Source organism: Barbus barbus (genome assembly GCF_936440315.1).
Source record: "Barbus barbus genome assembly, chromosome: 47".
NCBI lineage: Eukaryota > Metazoa > Chordata > Actinopteri > Cypriniformes > Cyprinidae > Barbus > Barbus barbus.
The window spans coordinates 16,045,272-16,065,267 of NC_136725.1; the positions used below are offsets into that span (position 1 = coordinate 16,045,272).

Sequence of the window (19,996 nt, forward strand, 5' to 3'; positions counted from 1 at the left end):
AGTTGTGGCCTAATGGTTAGAGAGTCGGACTTGTAATCTAAAGGTTGCGGGTTCGAGTCTCGGGCCGGCAGGGATTGTAGGTGGGGGGAGTGAATGTACAGCACTCTCTCCACCCTCAATACCACGACTGAGGTGCCCTTGAGCAAGGCACCGAACCCCCAACTGCTCCCCGGGCGCCGCAGCATAAATGGCTGCCCACTGCTCCGGGTGTGTGTTCACTGCTGTGTGTGTGTGTGTGTTCACTGCTGTGTGTGTGCACGTTGGATGGGTTAAATGCAGAGCATGAATTCCGAGTATGGGTCATAAATAATTATGAAATTTTAACTTTGGGGGGTAATATAACCCTTGAAGCCTGACATATAACAAAAATAATATTAACAAAAATCCGCTCCAATAATATGATACAGAATAGAATATAGACTGAGAATATGGAGCTTGAAAAGGGAAAAACAACCCAATTTTATAGTTAAATTAAAAATATGCAATTTGATGCAGTTGCTGATATTTATCTAGCCAAAAATTAAGAAACTGCTTGTAATGCAAATCAACAAGATCTTTATAGCAGACTATCTACATAAAATGCATATAAATGTCCGTTGTCATTCTATACCTCATAATAATGTCTTTATAATTAATTCATTTTAATTTAAATGCTTAATTTTATAAATGAAGGGCTGTAGTTTTTACTGTGGGGAAAACGTATAATGCAATGCAATACAATGATGACTGATAGATGAACAAATGATGCATCATATTTGTTACTCAATTCTAACAATTACCCAAGCATCATTTAAAAAACAAAAAAGTTAAGTAAACCTCAGTTGCTTCTGTCCAGTAAATGTCCATCTTGAAATATTTCTTACAGTATAACATTCGTTATTACATTTACTTTATAAACATCAGTAAGGTTTTAGAGCAGAAATAAGTACCACAACCTGAAGCGACATTTTTAGAATTATACTAAAAGGCCTTTTACTTGCTAAAAAGTATCCGTTAGAGTGTATGTTGTAGATTGTGTACAACATGATTTTCAGCAAAGTTGTGTTATTCATATTGATTATTTCGAGGCATTTCCATATCGAATATTATAGAGTAGACTTTAAAAAGTTTAGAAAATTAACTAAAACTGGCACACTATATATTTAAATAGACAATAGTTCAAAGTTGCATTCAAATTCAAGAAAATCCTGTTTTATCCAGCCTATCCTCTCCAGGACCCTTATGTTGCCTTGACTGAAAACACTGTAAACTATGTAAGACCAACATCGAAAATGTCAGTAACTTTTCAAATCCATCATCAATCTTTGCACACTGCAGTGAATTTATCCTGAAACCAGAGCGGGCAAAGAAACCTTTGCAAACATGAGTCAGCCTGGCATATTCTCGCTCACACTGGGGGACAGGATTAACGGGCTGAATGGTGAAAATGAATAACTGGCACACCAAGCACTCGAAGCGAAACCGATTCCACGCTTTTATGGTCCACATCTGCGAGCGTCTGCTGAGAAGCAGCCGTCTGACTACAAGTGATGAGCCACGCTCTCCGAGTCTGCTTCCGCTAAGCTTGCCAAACAGGAAGGGACGCCCATATATGGGCAACTCTATTGTCTCCAAGGCACAGTTCCCTTAGCCGGCGTCTCCATGACGACCGGATAGAACTCTCAGCCAAACCTCTACTCATAGAGATTCAACTGGTACGATTTAAACCAATCATATAAAAGACGACTCGGCTGGAGGAAAAAAATATAAACCATCAGCTTCTAGAAGTCTCTGTTACACATCGTATAGAGGTGAAGACGCAAAGGTGGGCTTTGTGGGAAAACTAGGGCATAACGCAGGGTAAAAACATCAATAAGAAGTCCTAAATGTGTTTTTAGAACATTTTTTTGTTTACTTTTTATTCATAAGAAGACAGACTCAGTCAAATCTGTACAGCTAGAATAAAAAAAAACAAGCAGGTAGCTGTTGCACAGTCTAGTTTATAGTACAATATAGACTCTGGATCTAATCCATACACTACCACAGTGCTTATGCCGTACCATGTATGGAATATGAGTATGGTCATATAGTAGCATATATCAAAGCATCATGGTATTACCAATACACACTGGCACAAAAGCAGACCGCATAGTGCCTATAATTCAGATCACACACAACAGTATTCATTGCAAAACAGTTGATGTGGATCTGCAAGACTGAGTCACACTAACCCCCTCCATCTCTCTCTCTCTCTCTCTCACACATCACCCCATCTACCTCCCTCCCCCATGCCTCGATATCTTGTATCTCTCGTCTTTGACTCCTCTCCATCGGGATGCGTCCTTGTGAATCAGACAGCTATATCTGAACACAACTGCACCTAGAAGCCAGGAAACACACTCCGCTCCAGGGGTGCACAGGCAATAAAGGGGTGCTTTATTGCTCGGAGAGCTGTCACACATGCATGACTTCCTATTAGTTTGTTTATTATCTGATGCGAGAAGTTAATTACCATTTTTTTAACAAACGTTCAATCAACAGCGAGTGAATGTTTGAGAAGAGGGTTCACGTGTACACAGGAAACTATTCAGAGTAGCATTTGCTGTTGCATAAACACACACATACATGCACATGTGAACGATACCTGATCCAGAAGGAGACTTGCTGCGTCTGGAAAGGGTGAGACTTCTGGGAGAGCTTCTGTTTAAAGACCCCATCTTCCCATAGGATGCTGATTTCACCACTCGGCACTCTGTCATTAGATAAGATAGTGAGGTGCAAAAGTCTGAGGCACTAATAAAATGACTTCTATTTGGCAGTTGAAAAATGAATGCATTTCAACTATTTTTAGAATTTGGTATGTTGCATCTAAACAATGATCCACACTCATAGCACATAACATGGGAAACATGGAAGCTCAAATGAGATTTGTTCTATCGTCACATGAGCTTCCATGTTTATCATATGAGATACTCTCTATGCATGTGTGTTTACGAGTAAATCTTTTCATCATATAAAGTGATCTCATCTCTTCACAAGATTTGGATCAAACTGTTTGATATATATGGATTGATTTTATGATGTCTTTATGAGCTTTTTGGATCTTTTAAGTTTTGGTTACCTGAACTTTTAATGGAGGGACAGAAAACTCTCAGCAATAATTAAAGTATCTTAACTTGTTTTTCAAAGATAAAAAAATAATATTTTCATTTTTAGGTGAACTATCCTGAGAAAGAAAGAAAGAGAGTAAGAAAGGAAGGAAGAAAGAAAGAAAGGAAGGAAGAAAGGAAGGTCTGGAATGACATGAGCATAAGTAAATGGTGCTTACATTAAATATAGGTAATTAAATATGGTTATTTCAAACGTATTGTGCTCGTGTTATGAATTTTTAAATTTTACATCAGTAGTAAATGTTATATAAATAGCTGATTGCTAAATTTTTAATATTTAAACAGTTTTACTTCTGTATATGAGACCACCAAATGACTGACTATCTAGTTTGATTGCCATCTCAAATCATATTTAAATGTCTTCTAAAACCCAAACTTTGCCTGAAGATAATCCTTAAACTGAGGCGCTAAATGAATCCTCTTTTAAAAACAGTCTGCTTGTTACAAGTGTGATCAAAAAGATGGCAGCGCTACAAGTGAGGAAAAGGCCTTAACCCTAATTACAGTCAGAGACTGAAGATTAAATTAGATTCTCTGCAGACGAAGTGTTGCTCAGATTCTCACATGCTGTGTTTATCTAGCACATTTTTGCTTTTGCTGCAATAACCCTGTGTACATAATGCATTAAGAGAGCAATAAGACTGTGACACCAGGTATGACAGTAAATGCCACAGTCTATTAAGGCAGGATTTCTTGAAGGGCAGGACACCACTCCACTCTCCATCTCCATGGAGTTACATATAGAGAGCAAGTTCCAGCACTTAACTCTCCAGTACTAACAAATCAATGTCTTTTATAATACACAGTCCAGTTTTAAAAATATGCTCTCTCACAATTGTTAATAACAGTCTTACATAATCTTCATCAACAACGATTTCATAACTATTTATATTATGTATCAAATGAAAATTTACATCTATAGCCAGTGTGCTGTTATGGGCAACCATTCTGCTCATATTAAAACTGCATCCTCCAGGGAAATCATTGTCGTCAAAGGCTGCCATTTTGGCTCCATCCATCTCGCCATCGGCATGCTTCATATGTTCCTCTCGGCTCTGATCAGAACTCATTAGAGCGGCACGTGTTCCTCTAGTGCCTGTGTAATTAAACTACTCATGGTTGACTGCACTCGCTCTAATTCAATGTGATAAATCATCCAATATTCATTCAATTTGTTCTGTACAGTGCAGCCATTGGTAACAACTCAAAAGAAACTAACATTTCTGCTAAATGACTAAAAGTAAAAAGTGAAGAGTGTAAAGACCATCGACTCTAGGACATCGGGCTAGGACAACGGCAAAGGATACAAGTATCGCTTTTTATTTTTATTTTATTTATTTTTTCCTTTATATATGTTTACTATTGAAATGTTGTTGTTGTATGCATTTGTCAATTTTATTTCATTTCTGTATTTTCTTAAATGGGTGTGTATAGTGTATTTACAGAGTGTTAACTTTTAGTTTTAGTTACTTTTTCTTATTTGTAAGTCTCTTTGGATAAAAGCGTCTGCTAAATGACTAAAAGTAAAGTAAGTAAAGTAAAATAATTATCAGTTTATCTGTCAGAAAGACAGACCAATAGAGAGAGAGAGAGATCTTAACTATTTTCTTATTTCTTGTTTATTTAAAAAATACATATTCATGCAATTAACTACTTAATGATATTGTATTTTATTTGTTCTTTGCTCATGCAATAGTCAATGCTTTGGCAATACTGTGCAAGTCATGCCAATAAAACTCATTTGAATTGAATTGAGAAAGAGAGAAATGGATGGATGGATAAATAGGCAGACACACAGACAGATACATACATTAGACAGACAGCAAGATCTTTTTTTTACATCTACACATTGTACAGAGTTTTTTCAAGACAATATCTTAACTATTTTCTTATTTCTGGTTTATGAAAAAAATTTATCATAGTTTTTCTCAGTAGCGGTGCATTTTCTGTTCTGAGAAATGCACTGTTACACTTCACACTACTTTACATGTAATACATTCGTACAAAAATAAATGTACTGTATAAATACAAATGTACATACACAAATATCAGATTTTTTTTTTATAGAACCTTAATTCCCATGGTTGACTGTCATGGTGGAAAAACAATTAAACATTTTGACCAGTGTGGCTCACACGATGACAAAAATACTTTATATTTTGGTGGCCTTGGCCAAATTACTGACACGATAACTAGGTTTTGAAGCATGAATGAAATGTTTTTGGGTGAGTAACTACATTTTGCAGACATGCAATAAAGTTCTGAAGTTCCAGCAAACAGTTGTGACATTTGCACTCACAGTTTAGAGAATGTTAAGACTTTCGAAAGATGTGCCAAAGCAATTGAGAAAAACTGTAATATAATTATCTACTTGTTGAATTATAGATCTATTCCTGTTTTGTTTATGTATTATATAATCATTATTTCTTCTTTGTTCATGCAATGCTTTGGCAATACTGTGCAAGTCATGCCAATAAAGCTCACTTGAATTCAAGTGAATTGAATTGACAGACAGACAGACAGACAGACAGACAGACAGACAGACAGACAGACCTCTTCCAAATACACTTCAGAAACTGGGACGCCGGCTCTTCACTGAGCTCACATCAGCACAGAGCACAGAGGAGGAGCCAAACGGCAAACAGCCTGTCTCTCCACATCATTAATGAAAGGAAACCAGACACAGATACATACAAATTCTCATTTCCTGACAACAACAATGCAACAAGAACAACATGGAGGAGAGAGATGAGGAGAGGTCTATCCATCTAGGACAAGTGGCAAAGGCAGAAACCCATTAGAGAAGTGCATGGTGTAGGCGTTAAGGGGGAATGAGCCTTTATTTTATATTCCACATTTGTGGGATGAAACTTTAATGGGCTCATTCATAAGCTTCTTATGAACTCATTTGTAACAGGATGTTATTCATTCAAGACGGGACAAAGAGAACATTTCTGGGTAGGTGGAAGATGACATCCACATGGACCTTCTGCTGATGAGATCATGACAAGTAGTGGTTTTTCACTCAAATTAATACAAAGGAAACTACTGAAAGGCTCTTTACCGCTTTCATCCAACATAAAGTCATCCTGGTAACGGAACTTCTCCGGGCCGCATGCAATAAAGATGTCCTCCTCTCCAAAGAAATCTTGAAGGCACACGACCTGCGATTGGAAAGAGAGAACGTCATTAGCAGCATTAGATCCATTAGAGCATCTGAACGTCTCTTTGATCATTAGGTTTTCTATCCTGAAGCCATTATTAACGAGCCCAAATTACAGATCCAGCCTCTCTTCATCAAAAAAACAATGAGATGGTTTGATCGTGATCGCCACCCAGAAGGCTTTGAAGGCTTTACTGAGCCCCTCTCTAATGTCTTTTTAAGATGAGTAACCACCAGCCACGTTACTGTTGATTGCCCCTAATCAAGAAGAAGTTAGATCTACCCGCCAAGCATCATTTCCCATCAGCCCTGTGGCCATCTTTGGGGACGCTGCATTGACAAACTTTTTACAGTTTGATCATTTCAAACAATGAATCAAGGGGACAACAAGCAAACAAATGCATGTATAATCAGCCTCGAGCACAGCACAAAACACACAGAGGACATTTTCAGAGAACCAGGAAATTATTCCTGTTTTTTAATCAAGTATGATTTCTAGCCCCCTAAAGTACAAATGAAGAGAATGAATGATTTTTCATTAGCCAGACAGAGATTTTTTGTAATGAAGGAAGAGGGCAAACAAACTTTTGTTTGCACTTTTGTTTGCTATGGCATTCCAGTTATCATAGGATTATTTAAATGGAAATAAATGATAACTTGATTTTTGCCTTTTCCGAAGACAATGTGATTGGTGCAAGCCACAATGCTAAGTTGTGGGTAGCTGCCAGTTGCTAAGGTGTTCTCAGCAGGTTTCTACTCAGTTGGCCAAGTAGTTTTTTAACTAGGCAATTTCTAAGGTGTCATGAGTGCTTTAGCACATTGCTAGGCAGTTGCTAAGGTGTTCTGAATGCGTTAAGCACATCACTGTAGCTAGTCACTAAAAGCATTCTGAACATTTTTAGCACACTGCTAGCCAGTTGCTAAAGTGTTCTGATTGCTTACCACATCACTAGGGAGTTGCTAAGATGTTTGGCATGGCTTAAGCATATTTCTAGGCAGTTGCTAAGGTGTTCTGAATTAAGCACATCACTTAGAAATTGCTACAGCATTCTCAACATTTTTAGCACACTGCTAAGCAATTGCTAAGGTATTCTGGGTGTTTAAACACATCACTAGACAGTGGTTAAGGTGATCCGAGTGTTTTAGTAGATCGGTAGGCAGTTGCTAAGATGTTCAAAATGGTTTAAGCATGTTGCTAGGCGGTTTCTAAGGTGTTCTGAATGGTTTTAGCATGTTGTTAGGAAGTCGCTGTGCTGTGAGTGAATGTTTAAGCATGTTGCTAGGCAGTTGCTAAAGGGTTTTGTATTTTTGGAACATTTCTAGGCAGTTGATAAGGTCTTTTAAATACTTTCACCCATTGCTAGGCAGTTGCTAAGGTTTACTCTGGCATTGCTAGGTGGTTGTATGGATGTTCTGGCTGTTTGAACGTCAACAAATCCCAGATGCAGGTCCCTAGATATGACTCATATCCCACTTTCAATGTCTATAGGAAGTTTTCACAAATTGTAAGTCTGATTTCTTACAACGGTAATAGCATCAATTTATTTTATTTTCAGGCACAAACTATATTAGCTAACTGGCATGGCACAGTCTGCAACATGTTGTGTACTAAGTAGCGAGAAAAAGAAGAAGAGGAGGATAAAAGGGTCTGTTTTGAGAACTAGTTTCGTCGAAAACAGCAGGAGCTCCGGCCTTAAGGATGAGAATATTTCTGATGTTTCTCATCAAGCGTTAAAAAACACCAGAAAAACAGTTCTACATAAGGGCACGCCTTAGAAAAAACACTGGGATGAAGGTGATGCACGAAAAGAGGCTAGAGAGAATCAGAAAGCCGCAAAGCGTCAAACTCAGACTGATGGAGAAAAAAGTAGCCTTGATGTCGTGAAGAAATGTAAAATTTGGTTATGCAAGACTTCTCTATCTCTCTAAGTGGAACAGACAAAGTGATCAAGCTGGCACAATAAACTGCAGAGCTGTCCAAAGATTAAATGCTTATAACATGGATTATTTCTGAACACTGGCTTTGATGGAGATGAGACCGATGGCGAAAAGCAGCATAATTACATAAAGAAGTTCATTTCAATCAGAGAAACATTCAGTCAAGGACAACACATTAAATCTGTTAGTTACATTTTCCATTTAGGAATTTAGGATACAAAAAAAATAAAAATTATCATTCAGAGATTTAAAGTAAAAAGGTAATTGTACCTTGTTTTCCCTAAAAGAACAGCATAATAAATTAGTAGTTTTAATGGCTTGGGCACAGACGCCACAGAGGTGACTAGAGAGTAAGTTCCCGTTTTGGATTGCTACAATTCCGCCATCTAGAGGAAATTCTGGGGCAGTGCATGATAGATTTGTCCTTTCTCTTGTTGATATGGTCCATTTGTAGAGCAATTAAATGATTAAATGTGTATTTACTACGAATATGTAAGGGTTAGATTCATATCCATAGCAATTTCCTTCCACTGCCATATTAGACCATATTAATAGAATTTCCCTAAATGATAGAGGGCAATGATTTATGAAACCACTAGGTGTCGCTACTTACATGCACTAAGCCAAAACGTATGGAAAACAAGAATGGCAATGAACTGGCAAATTTACATGAAAATCTAAATGAAATGCCTTGATTTAACTTATGGTAGCAATAAACCACACATACTTTCCATCACTCTTTCTGTCTCTGTTACAAAATAAAAAAAATAAAAATAATATTAATTAGAAAGGTCTATCACTACTTAAAAAAAAAAAATAATAATAATAATAATAATGACTATAAAATTATAATAATTTAACAAATTAAACACAGAAGGTTTAAAACAAATATATATGGCACAAAATAAATATTGTGATGTAAGTGCAAAAAAAAGATGTAAGTGCAAGTCCAAGTCACTAAGCAACTAAGCAAATTCTAATCATGTGAAATTAAGATGTTCTTTGCAACAAAAACTCAGACCTTTAGACTTCAGCGTATAAATCAAACTAAATTTTGTATTTTGCAATACTTCATGCTGCTTGCAAATATTTTGAAGCCTGGAGGACTAAAAGGTCTCTTGATACAAATGAACGGTCTCTTTGTATTATGTTAAACAAATGAAATCTCTCTTTAAGGCAGTGTTTTGCTGCAGTACAGATGCTCCATCTTGCCCTCACCCATGTCTCTGCTAATTCAGCAAAAAAGGAAAAAGACTGTAATATGCTATTTTTATCACTCTCAAGGAAGTTTCACAGAGGAACAGAACTCTGTACAAAATGTTTGAAACTACTTGAGGATGTGAACAGAAAGTGAGGCCAGTGGGGTTATATATAGCAGCACAGGTACACTACCGTCATCAAAAAAAAAAAAAAAAAAGAGGACAACATGAAGGACAAAAAATATTTTCTTTAACCCTGAACAAGGGTATTGTGAAATCAACATTTGCATTTCATATTATATTATTTTTGTATGCGCATCTCATGGTCTGTGCATAATGACCCAGAACAAATTCAGAGAGCCTCTTAACAGGGTTAAAACTGTGCACCTCTGTCCTCAGGGAGGATGAGAACAGCATTTGTCCTGCTTCAGGAGGAAAGTGTTGCATAAACAACAAGTTGGGTTTCTGAGGAACTGAGAGGAAACTCTGCATCCCTGTCTCTTTCTTTGTCTTTGTTCACAGACTCTATAGTAACCCAGTTTACCCAGACTGATTGGTGACTATAACATAAAAAACAACATTGGTCCAGAATAACAACAGGAATATGTATTAACAAACAGCAATTTTTAGGACGTGTAGACCTTGAACACTATTTATTAATCAGCTGAGCAGTAAAATATTTTTTTGACTTTCAAACTGAAATGCGTATATGTTTGTGAGAGACTGAAATATGTAAATGTTTGTGAGAGCAGCAGCAAAACGGTCATTGGTTGGACAAACAGAAAGCCCCACCCCAAGCTCATGCCATTGGTTGAGCCAGTGTTGCTGTGTCAGGCAGATCAAACAAACAGAGCCAGGTTTTTTACTTATCAGGGAACCTATAAATAGATTACTGTCAATTAGATCCGCATATTAAACCAGAAAAAGTAGAAGGTATTAAACATGAAAAACTTAACACTGCAGCATTTGACAGACAGTCAGAGTGAGTGGCGCTGTCCTTGGTGCTGAGAGTCTAGCACTGCAACAGATACATTTCTCCCATTGCCAATGAGAATACTCCCACAAGATGTTTATACCATGTGTTCACTGACAAGAGACAAGCTATGTTTGCAGTTCTCTCTAATGTGAAGAGACATAACAAGTGCCTCAAAATGTACAGCCTTTGACAACAAACCAAAACAAAGGCTAAAGGGCCTCCTTTTCCCAAAGCATTCATTCAGGGTCAAAGTGCAAGTCTTGTAGCCAGGCTGATGGTTAATCCAGTTAGTATTAGGTGATGGGACCCAGAATAGCTGTCCATGTCAAGAGGGCAGAGACGAATGCATTGGTGAGGTCATAACCCGCATCATTGCCAGCTCATGCTTTCACACTCATCCTCGGCCCACCTGCACATGCGTGTGTGTGTAAAACAGCAGGGAGTCTGCAGGGGTAGAAATGTAGAATATCATAACACAAGCTCATATACAGCCATCCTACTCCCATATGTGCGTGTTCATGTGGGTGTATGTGTGTGTAAATGTGCGTAGAGGGAGTGAGGGAAGAAAATTATGATCATTATGATCGTGGGAGGCTCATGTCTCATCAAAACAGACTGGTCCTTCAACAGAAGAAGCCCATCAGACAACAGATTGAATTATTGCCCACCTCCATCTGAGTGTTCCTCAAGCCTCCGCACAAAGTCTTCAAAATAACTGCTGTCTTTAGCTTGTTTTGTATTCGGTTGAGATGAAACGCAAGATAAAATCTGATGCCCTGACATTTCATAATGTCACATTTGAGTCTTCTGACATTGTGGGGACGTTAAAGTTTAAACGATCTCTTTTAGGTTCAGGAATTTCTTTCTTCTGAGGAACACAAAAGAAGATTTAGAAAATAGGCAGGAAGTTGCACTTTTTCCACTTAATGAAAATATTTAGTGACTTTTAATATGCAAAAATTACTAAATAAAATCATAAAAGCACCATTAAACTTGTCTATATAACTTGTGAACTATATTCCAAGACTGCTGAATTCATATGACAGATTTCATAAATAATATGAAACTTTAAGATGCACTTTTTTAAAAGAAATTTAGTTTTTAAAAATTAAATTAATCAAAAGTATAAAAAAGACATTTACAATATTACAAAATGTTACAATTCTATTTCAAATAAATACTGCTTTTTGAGCTTTCCATTCATCAAAGAATCCTCCAAAAAAAGTGTAATTTGTGTCATCTGTCTGTTTCTTATACAAAGCAATTGTATGACTTAAGAAGTTGCACTGACATCTTTTGAGGTACTTTTATGAAGTGGTTTCTGTAAAAAGAGCAGCCTAAATATTTTACTTAATATTACAGAGAAGAAAAAATGACAAGAAAGTAATGACAGAATTTCCTTTTTTAGATGCACTGTCCCTTTAAGAGCACCAGGAATCAAGGGAACTAAGCCCTAATAATGTCACTGTCTGCTCTAAAGTGGAGCTTCTTCAGATGAATTAGCTGCCATCTTGATCTCCTAAATTCGGCCTGCTAAATGCTGTGCAGCCTACAAGAACAGTTACATAAGATCTCAATTACATAAGACATATTCTATGCCAGAAGTGGGAGGAGATTAGGAATCATTTTATTATTACAGAACTGCAGCGAGCGATAAAAATCACGTCCTTTGAGAAAAGACTGCAGGAAAAGATGTAGCTTCAGACGATCAGACTGTTCTCTCCATTTCGCTCACTCTCTCTTTGATGATAGTCTCACCAGACACTACTCTCATTAGAAACTTTAGTGTGGACATTATTATTACAGCAGACATTAAAAGATAAGGGTATGATGATGATGATGATGATGATGAATTAATTATGAGTGTTTCTCAGAGAGATCATTTTCAAAGTCATCTAAGAACATTCAATGCAGCAGCACTTACGCAATATGCAGCACTTAAAGAAAATGAGAGGAGAAATAAAGATAAAAAGATAAATGCAAAACAAAAACTGAAACAGACAAAAAATAAAACAAAACCGTAATCTAGAGCAGTGTTATGTTTACAAGTAAAGTCGGGGTGCTTCAGTTAACAAGACAGATATAAATGCCTCTTATTTTCTTGGCTTTCATTGTGTGTGGTTTTGGCAGCAGACACACATTAAAATGATTTGCATGGAAACCTCATTTGCTGTGCACATACACACAGTGCTTTTAAGTCCAAACACAAGCTGTCGACACAAAAGTTCACATACAAACACACACTCCTTCATACACACACACACACACACCTGATAGGAGTGACTCAGCAAAAGCAGCAGACTAACTAAAATCTGATCTCCAGATACCTGCTGTCTGACACACTACAGCGTACTCAGAATAAATGAGGATGGATGAGCTAAAATACAAAGCAAAGGAACAACTGCATTTTTTTTGAGGGGAATTGACTGCTGTTTATTTGCAAGTGCTGTCTGTCTTGTTATAGTGCCCGGTTCATGAAATGAATTCTGCAAATCAGGCAACGCAAACATGTTCACACAGTCTGTGTTGAAAGCAATCTGCTTGACACAATTCTCAATCTTGTGAGTTCTGTGTGCAAGGATACCAGACAATGCAGCAGACTACCACTGGCGTACTCGACGGAACATGTTTTTTGGGGGAATCTTTTGCATTCCACTGCTTTGGTTTTCCATTTCTACGTAAACATGGGCTAGACAGACATGTTTGATAATTTTGCTCATGTTTTTGCAGCATTCTGTGCATGATATGGTGTTCTAATACTCAGCACCCTAAGGGGCCATTCACACAGAGCATGTTTAAGAACTAAGACGAAGAGCACTCAAATGAAAAAAGCAAGGTCTAGAGATGTGTTTCTTAGTTTTTTTAAATTGAGTCTCATTTTTAGAGCAACATGTCATGCACAAGATGCCACAAATTATTATAGCGCATATTAAACGATATGGGTATGATAATGATGATTAATTAATTATAGGTGTTTCTAAAAGAGAACATTTTCAAAATAATCTAAGAATATTTCATGCAGCAACACTTACGCAATATGCAATGCTCAAAGAAAAAGAAAAAATAATGCAAATTCTGTGTGAACAGCCCCTTTTGACTGACCATACCCTTAAAACACTACAGTCAAGGCATCTGAATCAGCTCTTTTAAATGCTAAAAGACTGCATGGCATGTCTGGATATATGCGCATTTATAATCTGTCATTTGATTATTATTTGATGAATTACTACATGATCAATACAAAATATGCACAAATGTTTCTTTTAAAAGGAATTCTATGCACGCTCGTTTTTCTTTGTTGTTGCTTATTCACATAACTCAATGCTGTGCCACATAGGCCTAATAATAAGTAATTTATAAAATGGTAATTTGCCCCTTAATTTTTTACTAAATGCAAACTAAATGAAAACAAAATCATTTAGAGCAAAAATAAAGTAATCTAGCGCAAAACAAAGAAGCAAAAAAATTAAACCGAAATCCAAAGTAAAACTAAAACAAAACAAAAAGTAAAAGCAAAAAAAGTAAAAGCAAAAAACAAAAAAACGTTAACTAGAGAAAAACATAACAAAAAGTCATCCAGAGTAAAACTAATTTACGAAACCGTAATCTAGAGCAAAACAAAGAAACAAAAAACAGTCATCTAGAGTAAAAGCAAAAACAAAAAACTCACCTAAAGTAAAACTACAACAAAACAAAACAGTCACCTTGAATAAAACAAAACAAAACAAAAAACAAAGGTCATGCAAATTACAAAACAAAATAAAAAAGTCATCTACTGTAAAACATAAGTCATCTAGAGTAAAACAAAAAGTTATCTAGAATAAAACAAGTTTTCTAGAGTAAAACCAAACAAAACAGTCATCTAGAGTAAAACAAAATAAATCAGTCATCTAGAGTAAAACAACAAAAAAAGTCATCTAGAGAAAAGGAAAACAAACAATCATGTAAAGTAGTGTTATATTTACAAGTGGGGTGCTTATCCCTAATTTAATACAGCACAGCAGCACTACTGCAGCACTTTATCACCATGTACAAAAGTGGCACAATTTGCCTCCTTATTTTTCACTAAATGTAATATATGAGAACATTACTGAAACCCAGATTAGACTTCAATCTTAGATTGAGTTGCTAATCCAGATTTGGATTTTACTATGGATTTAACTCACCAGGAAACAAAAAAATTCTGCTGACTACAATATCTGGGGAGAGCGTGACCATATGCCAAAGGCAGAATATCTGGCCATTTTATTGGACAGGAGGGGAACGAGAGGTGAGGCGAGCTCAAGAGGGGATAAATGGCCCTCCAGACAATGGAAGGCTGTTAGAGACTGAAAGACATGGCTAATTAAGCATAGTGTGTGTATGCAATGGGGCGGAAAATCAGTTATGTCCATACGGCAAACTCCAAGAAGAGCAAACACATGAATGATTGCAGATTACACGCCTGCTATGTCTCTGTCTCGGCCCAAAGCATATGCCAGAGGTCATTAAGAATCAGTTGCAGTATGCAGGACACGTCTGTCTGGTTATTTGTGTGTGTGTGTGTGTGTGTGTGTGTGTGTGTGTGTCTGTGTATTAACTATTTGAAAGCTGTGTCTTTGTGTAGCTTTATGTCCTGTGTGTGTCTGTGTGTGTAATATAGGCTTAACGGATAAGAACAAGAGAGCCATGTCCGCAGCCTAAACCACTTATCGTACATCTACCTCTCTCTCTCAGACTAAACTCCCCACACACTCCGACACACACTACTGCCCACAGTGACGCCACAAAGGCTCAGGCCGTTACTAAGCAACTGGATCACATCGTCATAGAAACTGTTGAAAGGGGGGGTTGATCAGTTTCTTTGGAAGGAGAGATCATGAGGGAGCAACAAGCATGGATAAAATTAGCTCATGTCCAAAGTCCTGTCCTTTGTGAGGAAAGACAACCACAACTGTGATACTCTACATATGTGTCAGAATGTCAGAGACAGACAGATAGCTCCAAGCCAGGGACAGTTGGATGGTCCGTGCATGGTTACAGATGACGTTAAATGGGTTTTAAGACAGTTCTGACACGTTTAATTATGAATTTCAGCTGCATGCCCTCTTTGCTCCCATCTGTCAGCAGTGTCCTCCAGCATCACAAGCAAAAATATAAGCCTACATTCAGCATTACTGGAAATGTCTGGAGATCACTCAGGGACTGGATCCAGGTCAGTGGCCATCTGAGAGGAACTGAATCAGATGTGGCACAGAAAACTTTCTAACTCTGAAATATCTATATGCAAAGCACCTGAATCAATCAATAAATCTAGTGGTGCTTTTCCATGCAAAACTTGCCACTATGATACTAGGGTGCATAGTTGGTAGGGTGTTGATTTGTGGGTCTGAGGAGTCACTATGGTTGGCTAAACATCAAGTCAAAAGAGCTGGGCCCGGTTGCATGAAAGCCCTTAGTTTTAAGGCTAAGAGAACCCTTAGTGAAACTTGGGTTGCAAGAAAAATCCTAAGGGTCAACTTAAGGAACCTTATGGCTGTCATTAAGTATTCCCCTTAATTATCTAAGTGTTCCCTTAAGTGTTGCTACAAAGTCCTTAGTAACTATTTCACCTTGATAAATTCAAGGGACCAAAACAGCTCCCTTAAGTCATCTTAAACTCAGTATTTTTTCAGATTTTTAAGCTCAAATGTAAGACTTAAGACATTTTTTGAGACCAGGCTACACAAATAAAACATCATATGAGCGTAGTAGGGCAATGACTATGGTAACATATTAAATTGTAAAATGATTGTAAAAAGCATGACTTACCGGTTTTCACAAAACAAAATGTTTTATATATTTTTTTACAGAAATGGATTTGTATAAATTATTATAGTAATTTAAACAATTATTATTAATCAAATATTACATTAATTAAATAACAACATAAAAGTAATGTCTTAATTGTTTAGATTTTTATAATACATTATCTTCTTGTCAATTCACCTGTTCACATTTACAACTCTGCGTATTTGCAGCATCAAAACATGGGTTAATTTTCACATTTGGTAAAATTTCGATCATTGGTCAGCAGGAGGCGCTTTCACTGCAGAAACAAAGCAGTTTCCTTGGTAACCACTGTTTAACATTACCATGTTTGCATTTGTGTTGTAAATACATCTTATGCACAAACAGATTGTAACACTCCAAAGAGAAAGGAAAACTTGAAATTGCATCATATGACCCCTTTAAGTTGACCCTTAGGTTTTTTCTTGCAACCCAAGTTTCACTAAGGGTTCCCTTAACCTTATAACTAAGGGATTTCTTATCTTAAGGGTTTTCATGCAACCAGGCCCATCCCCCAAGTCTCTTTGTGTTTCTGATAAGGGAGTTTAAATCTGGCTTGCAAAATTACCAACTTATTGTATGAATAAAAAAAAATGACAAAAGGCCAAAAATAAACATTTACACTATATTCACTAGTTTTAACATTATTATTGTAAGGTAGTTTAAAAGGTTAGTTAACCCAAAAATGACAATTCTCATGTACTTGCAACACTCAACTCACATGTTCTAGGCCCAGAAACATACAGTAGTAAGGACATCGTTAAAATAGTCCATGTGACATCAGTGGTTCAGCAGTATTTTTATGAAGTTACAAACAAAAACAACTACTTTATTCAACAATTTTTCTCCTCCATGTCCGCCACCATTCATGTGACTGACTACCATGATGCATCTACATCATGTAGACTATATAAAATCACAAACCTTTACTTTTCACACCAAAATTTTGAATAAAGTAATCAGAATGGCCTGGTAACTCAACATCAGTACCGCCATCTACACAGAGCTGTAGTATTCGTTCTTTTATAGTACAGCATCACAATGTTATTTTTCCCATCATAAAACCTTACACAATCCATACTTCACATCCTACAGTAACACTCCAGAAAAAAGCCTCACGGTATGTAGGAAGATGGAATAATGCCTTGATCTACTGTCTCTGACCTCATTACACAGGTTATCAGAAAGGTGCCATGAGACTCACGCAAAGACCCAAAAACCCAGATCTCTCTTGTGATCATGAGTTTTTTGATTCATTCACATTTAATTTCCACATTAAAACACATGCATGCTAGCAACTGACGTCTATTTTTAAAATCACGTCAGGTGCTACAGATATCAAGAGCTAGAGGCAGATGTTGGTTCCGTTACAATGATTCAATCGCTTAAGACATCAACGCCTGTTGTTGGCTTTGCAAGAACCATATGGGTAGGAGAGTGAAATACACCATTATTTGCACCAAAAACAACTGTTTAAGTTGCATCGGACATTTGATCTGATATGAAATCAGCCTTGCATGAACAGAAGGAACACACATTTCTACCAAGCCATATGATACTCAAGTAACTGGCAGGATCTGTAGCTTGAAGAAATGCTTACATTTACACTTGGCAAAATCACGTTCATACTCCCTTATGAGTATTCAGATTGCAATCCATCTCCCTATAATTAGCTTATAATTGGCTGAATTTCACTCTGCTTTCCCTGAAATATGCTATACAATGTGTGATACACCATAAACATTTTCTGTTTGGATCACATTTTACATTAGACTCCACCAAGGCAGGCAATAAACTGAAATTGTATTCACTGACTAAAAGCAGAAATCCATATTTTTCTTTCATAAGGCACAGACAGGTTCATTTACATATATTAACGCAGCAGAAAAAGGCTAAACCTTTTGGTCTATTGAATAATATCCAGGCTCAGCTCTCTTACCGAACTCTCTCTCTCAGCAGATGAAATTGAATTTACATGGAATTTACATTAAGTTTTTTCTTTCTTTTTTTTGTTTTTCAAACTTTGCAAAACCAACACAAGCCTTATGAAAATAGCTGCAATGACATAATACCAAAAAGACAATCATGTTATATAAAAGATAATGAACTACCACATGACTCAACAACACAGAACTTAACTAACAATTGCTTTAGAAATTCCATTAATCACATACACAGTCTGATTTTCTTTTGTAATACATCAAACAAGCACAGCAACAATAAAATTGGCATAAGCTGCTTCCACACCTGGATCCTACATTCAAACTGGACAATAACCAGGAAGATGTACTTTTATTGCTTTGTTAATTGTGCACCTGAACTTCTCAACCTCCCATTTCATTTCAGTAATGCGTTCATCTTTTTTTTTTTTTCTAACCCAGATAGATTCTTTTATTATCTCCTTTTATTTTCTCTCTCTGTTTCTCATTTCTGGTTTCTGTTGCTATTGTTCATAATTCTATCAGGACAAAATGGTGTGCTGTAACTGTGCAGGCCAGGCTTGTTCATTAGACAGCTCCCTCTGGCCCAATCGATCCCCGTTCTAAATTTAGCGCTACCCATAATGCTCTTACTTTATCTGGATGGTGACCAGGGCTTTGATGCCGTGCTGTATAACCTCTGATATCAGACCCACACAGTGGGAGGAAGGATTTTATGAATCACATTTCATTCAAAATACATATTTGTTGCTCAATAGCTACTTCTAAAAAGGCAGCCTTATGCACGACTGCACATGATATGAAGTGCTCCGGTTTTCCACATTCAAGGTGATTTAGAGGGCTTTTCAAATAGAAAAGACAGAGTCTGAAGATCTGAGACACTGGTAGAGCCGCCAGCACAGAGATCAATGGATTGAAGTCTGTGCACAGATTAATTAGAGTTTAATGAATTTCAGCCAAATGGCGTCTGCTTATTTGCACATTTTACCTGGCTGAGAAGAGACACATTGGAAGATGAGTATGTACAGGGACATTCAAAAGTCCACATTAAAAATTCTTGGATTCAAAACAGGGATATTATAGTTAACTAAAACTAAAACCATAAAATGTTTTTGTTAAATGAAATAAAATAAACTTACAGAATTAAAATAAAATCTAAAAAAAAAAAAAACTTTAACTTATTTTATTTCACCTAGTTGACAAGGCAGCATTTCTCATTTGCATTTAGTTAATCTTTATTTATTAAAAAAACCCTGCACATGCACATATTTAATAATAATAATGACAAATTACTGAAACTTACAATAAATTAAACTGGAAACAGAAAAAGAAAAACTAATTCAAAATATTAATAAAAAGTATCATGGTATCTCACTGAAACACTAAAAGAGCCCTGATTCAGAATTAAAGCTGGAAATAAACAATATTTTAAGAAAAAATGATGCAAAATGATAAAGAAATATTTAAGATTCTAAGCAAATTAGCAACATTAGTCATGTGACAAAAGGTCAAATTTCCTTCCTGAAGCATATGATGCTCTTTGGATCAGAAGTTCGTACAGTTTTACAGCTGCCTTTTTTACTGCAAAAGGGGACCCACTGAATTAAAATAGAAAAAGGAATGTAGATAAATATAATTTTTTTTTAAATTCCAATTTTCACTAAACTTTTTATCCTAATAATATAATGCTATGAAAAAATTGAAAAATGAAAAAAGCACTTTCACAAGTGAACTTTTGAACTGCACGTCTTACAATGGCAATGATCAAATATTTATTAACCTACGTCAAAGCACGTCATGCACGCATGCGCCCTTCTGTCATT

At 36.5% G+C, this 19,996-nt stretch overlaps 1 protein-coding gene across 1 annotated transcript in view; it reads right to left on the minus strand.

Moving 5' to 3' along the window:
* The window catches only part of LOC306865562 (serine/threonine-protein kinase DCLK1-like), a gene marked incomplete at its 3' end in the record, with an annotated part of 49,426 nt that overhangs the window by 25,170 nt on the left and 4,260 nt on the right, over positions 1-19,996 (minus strand). Inside the window, exons 4-5 of the mRNA XM_079410251.1 lie at positions 6,214-6,313; positions 2,624-2,731 (exon numbers count right to left, since the gene is read on the minus strand). Coding sequence (XP_079266377.1) covers positions 2,624-2,731; positions 6,214-6,313 — 208 coding nt within the window. The remainder of the gene's footprint in view (positions 1-2,623; positions 2,732-6,213; positions 6,314-19,996) is intronic.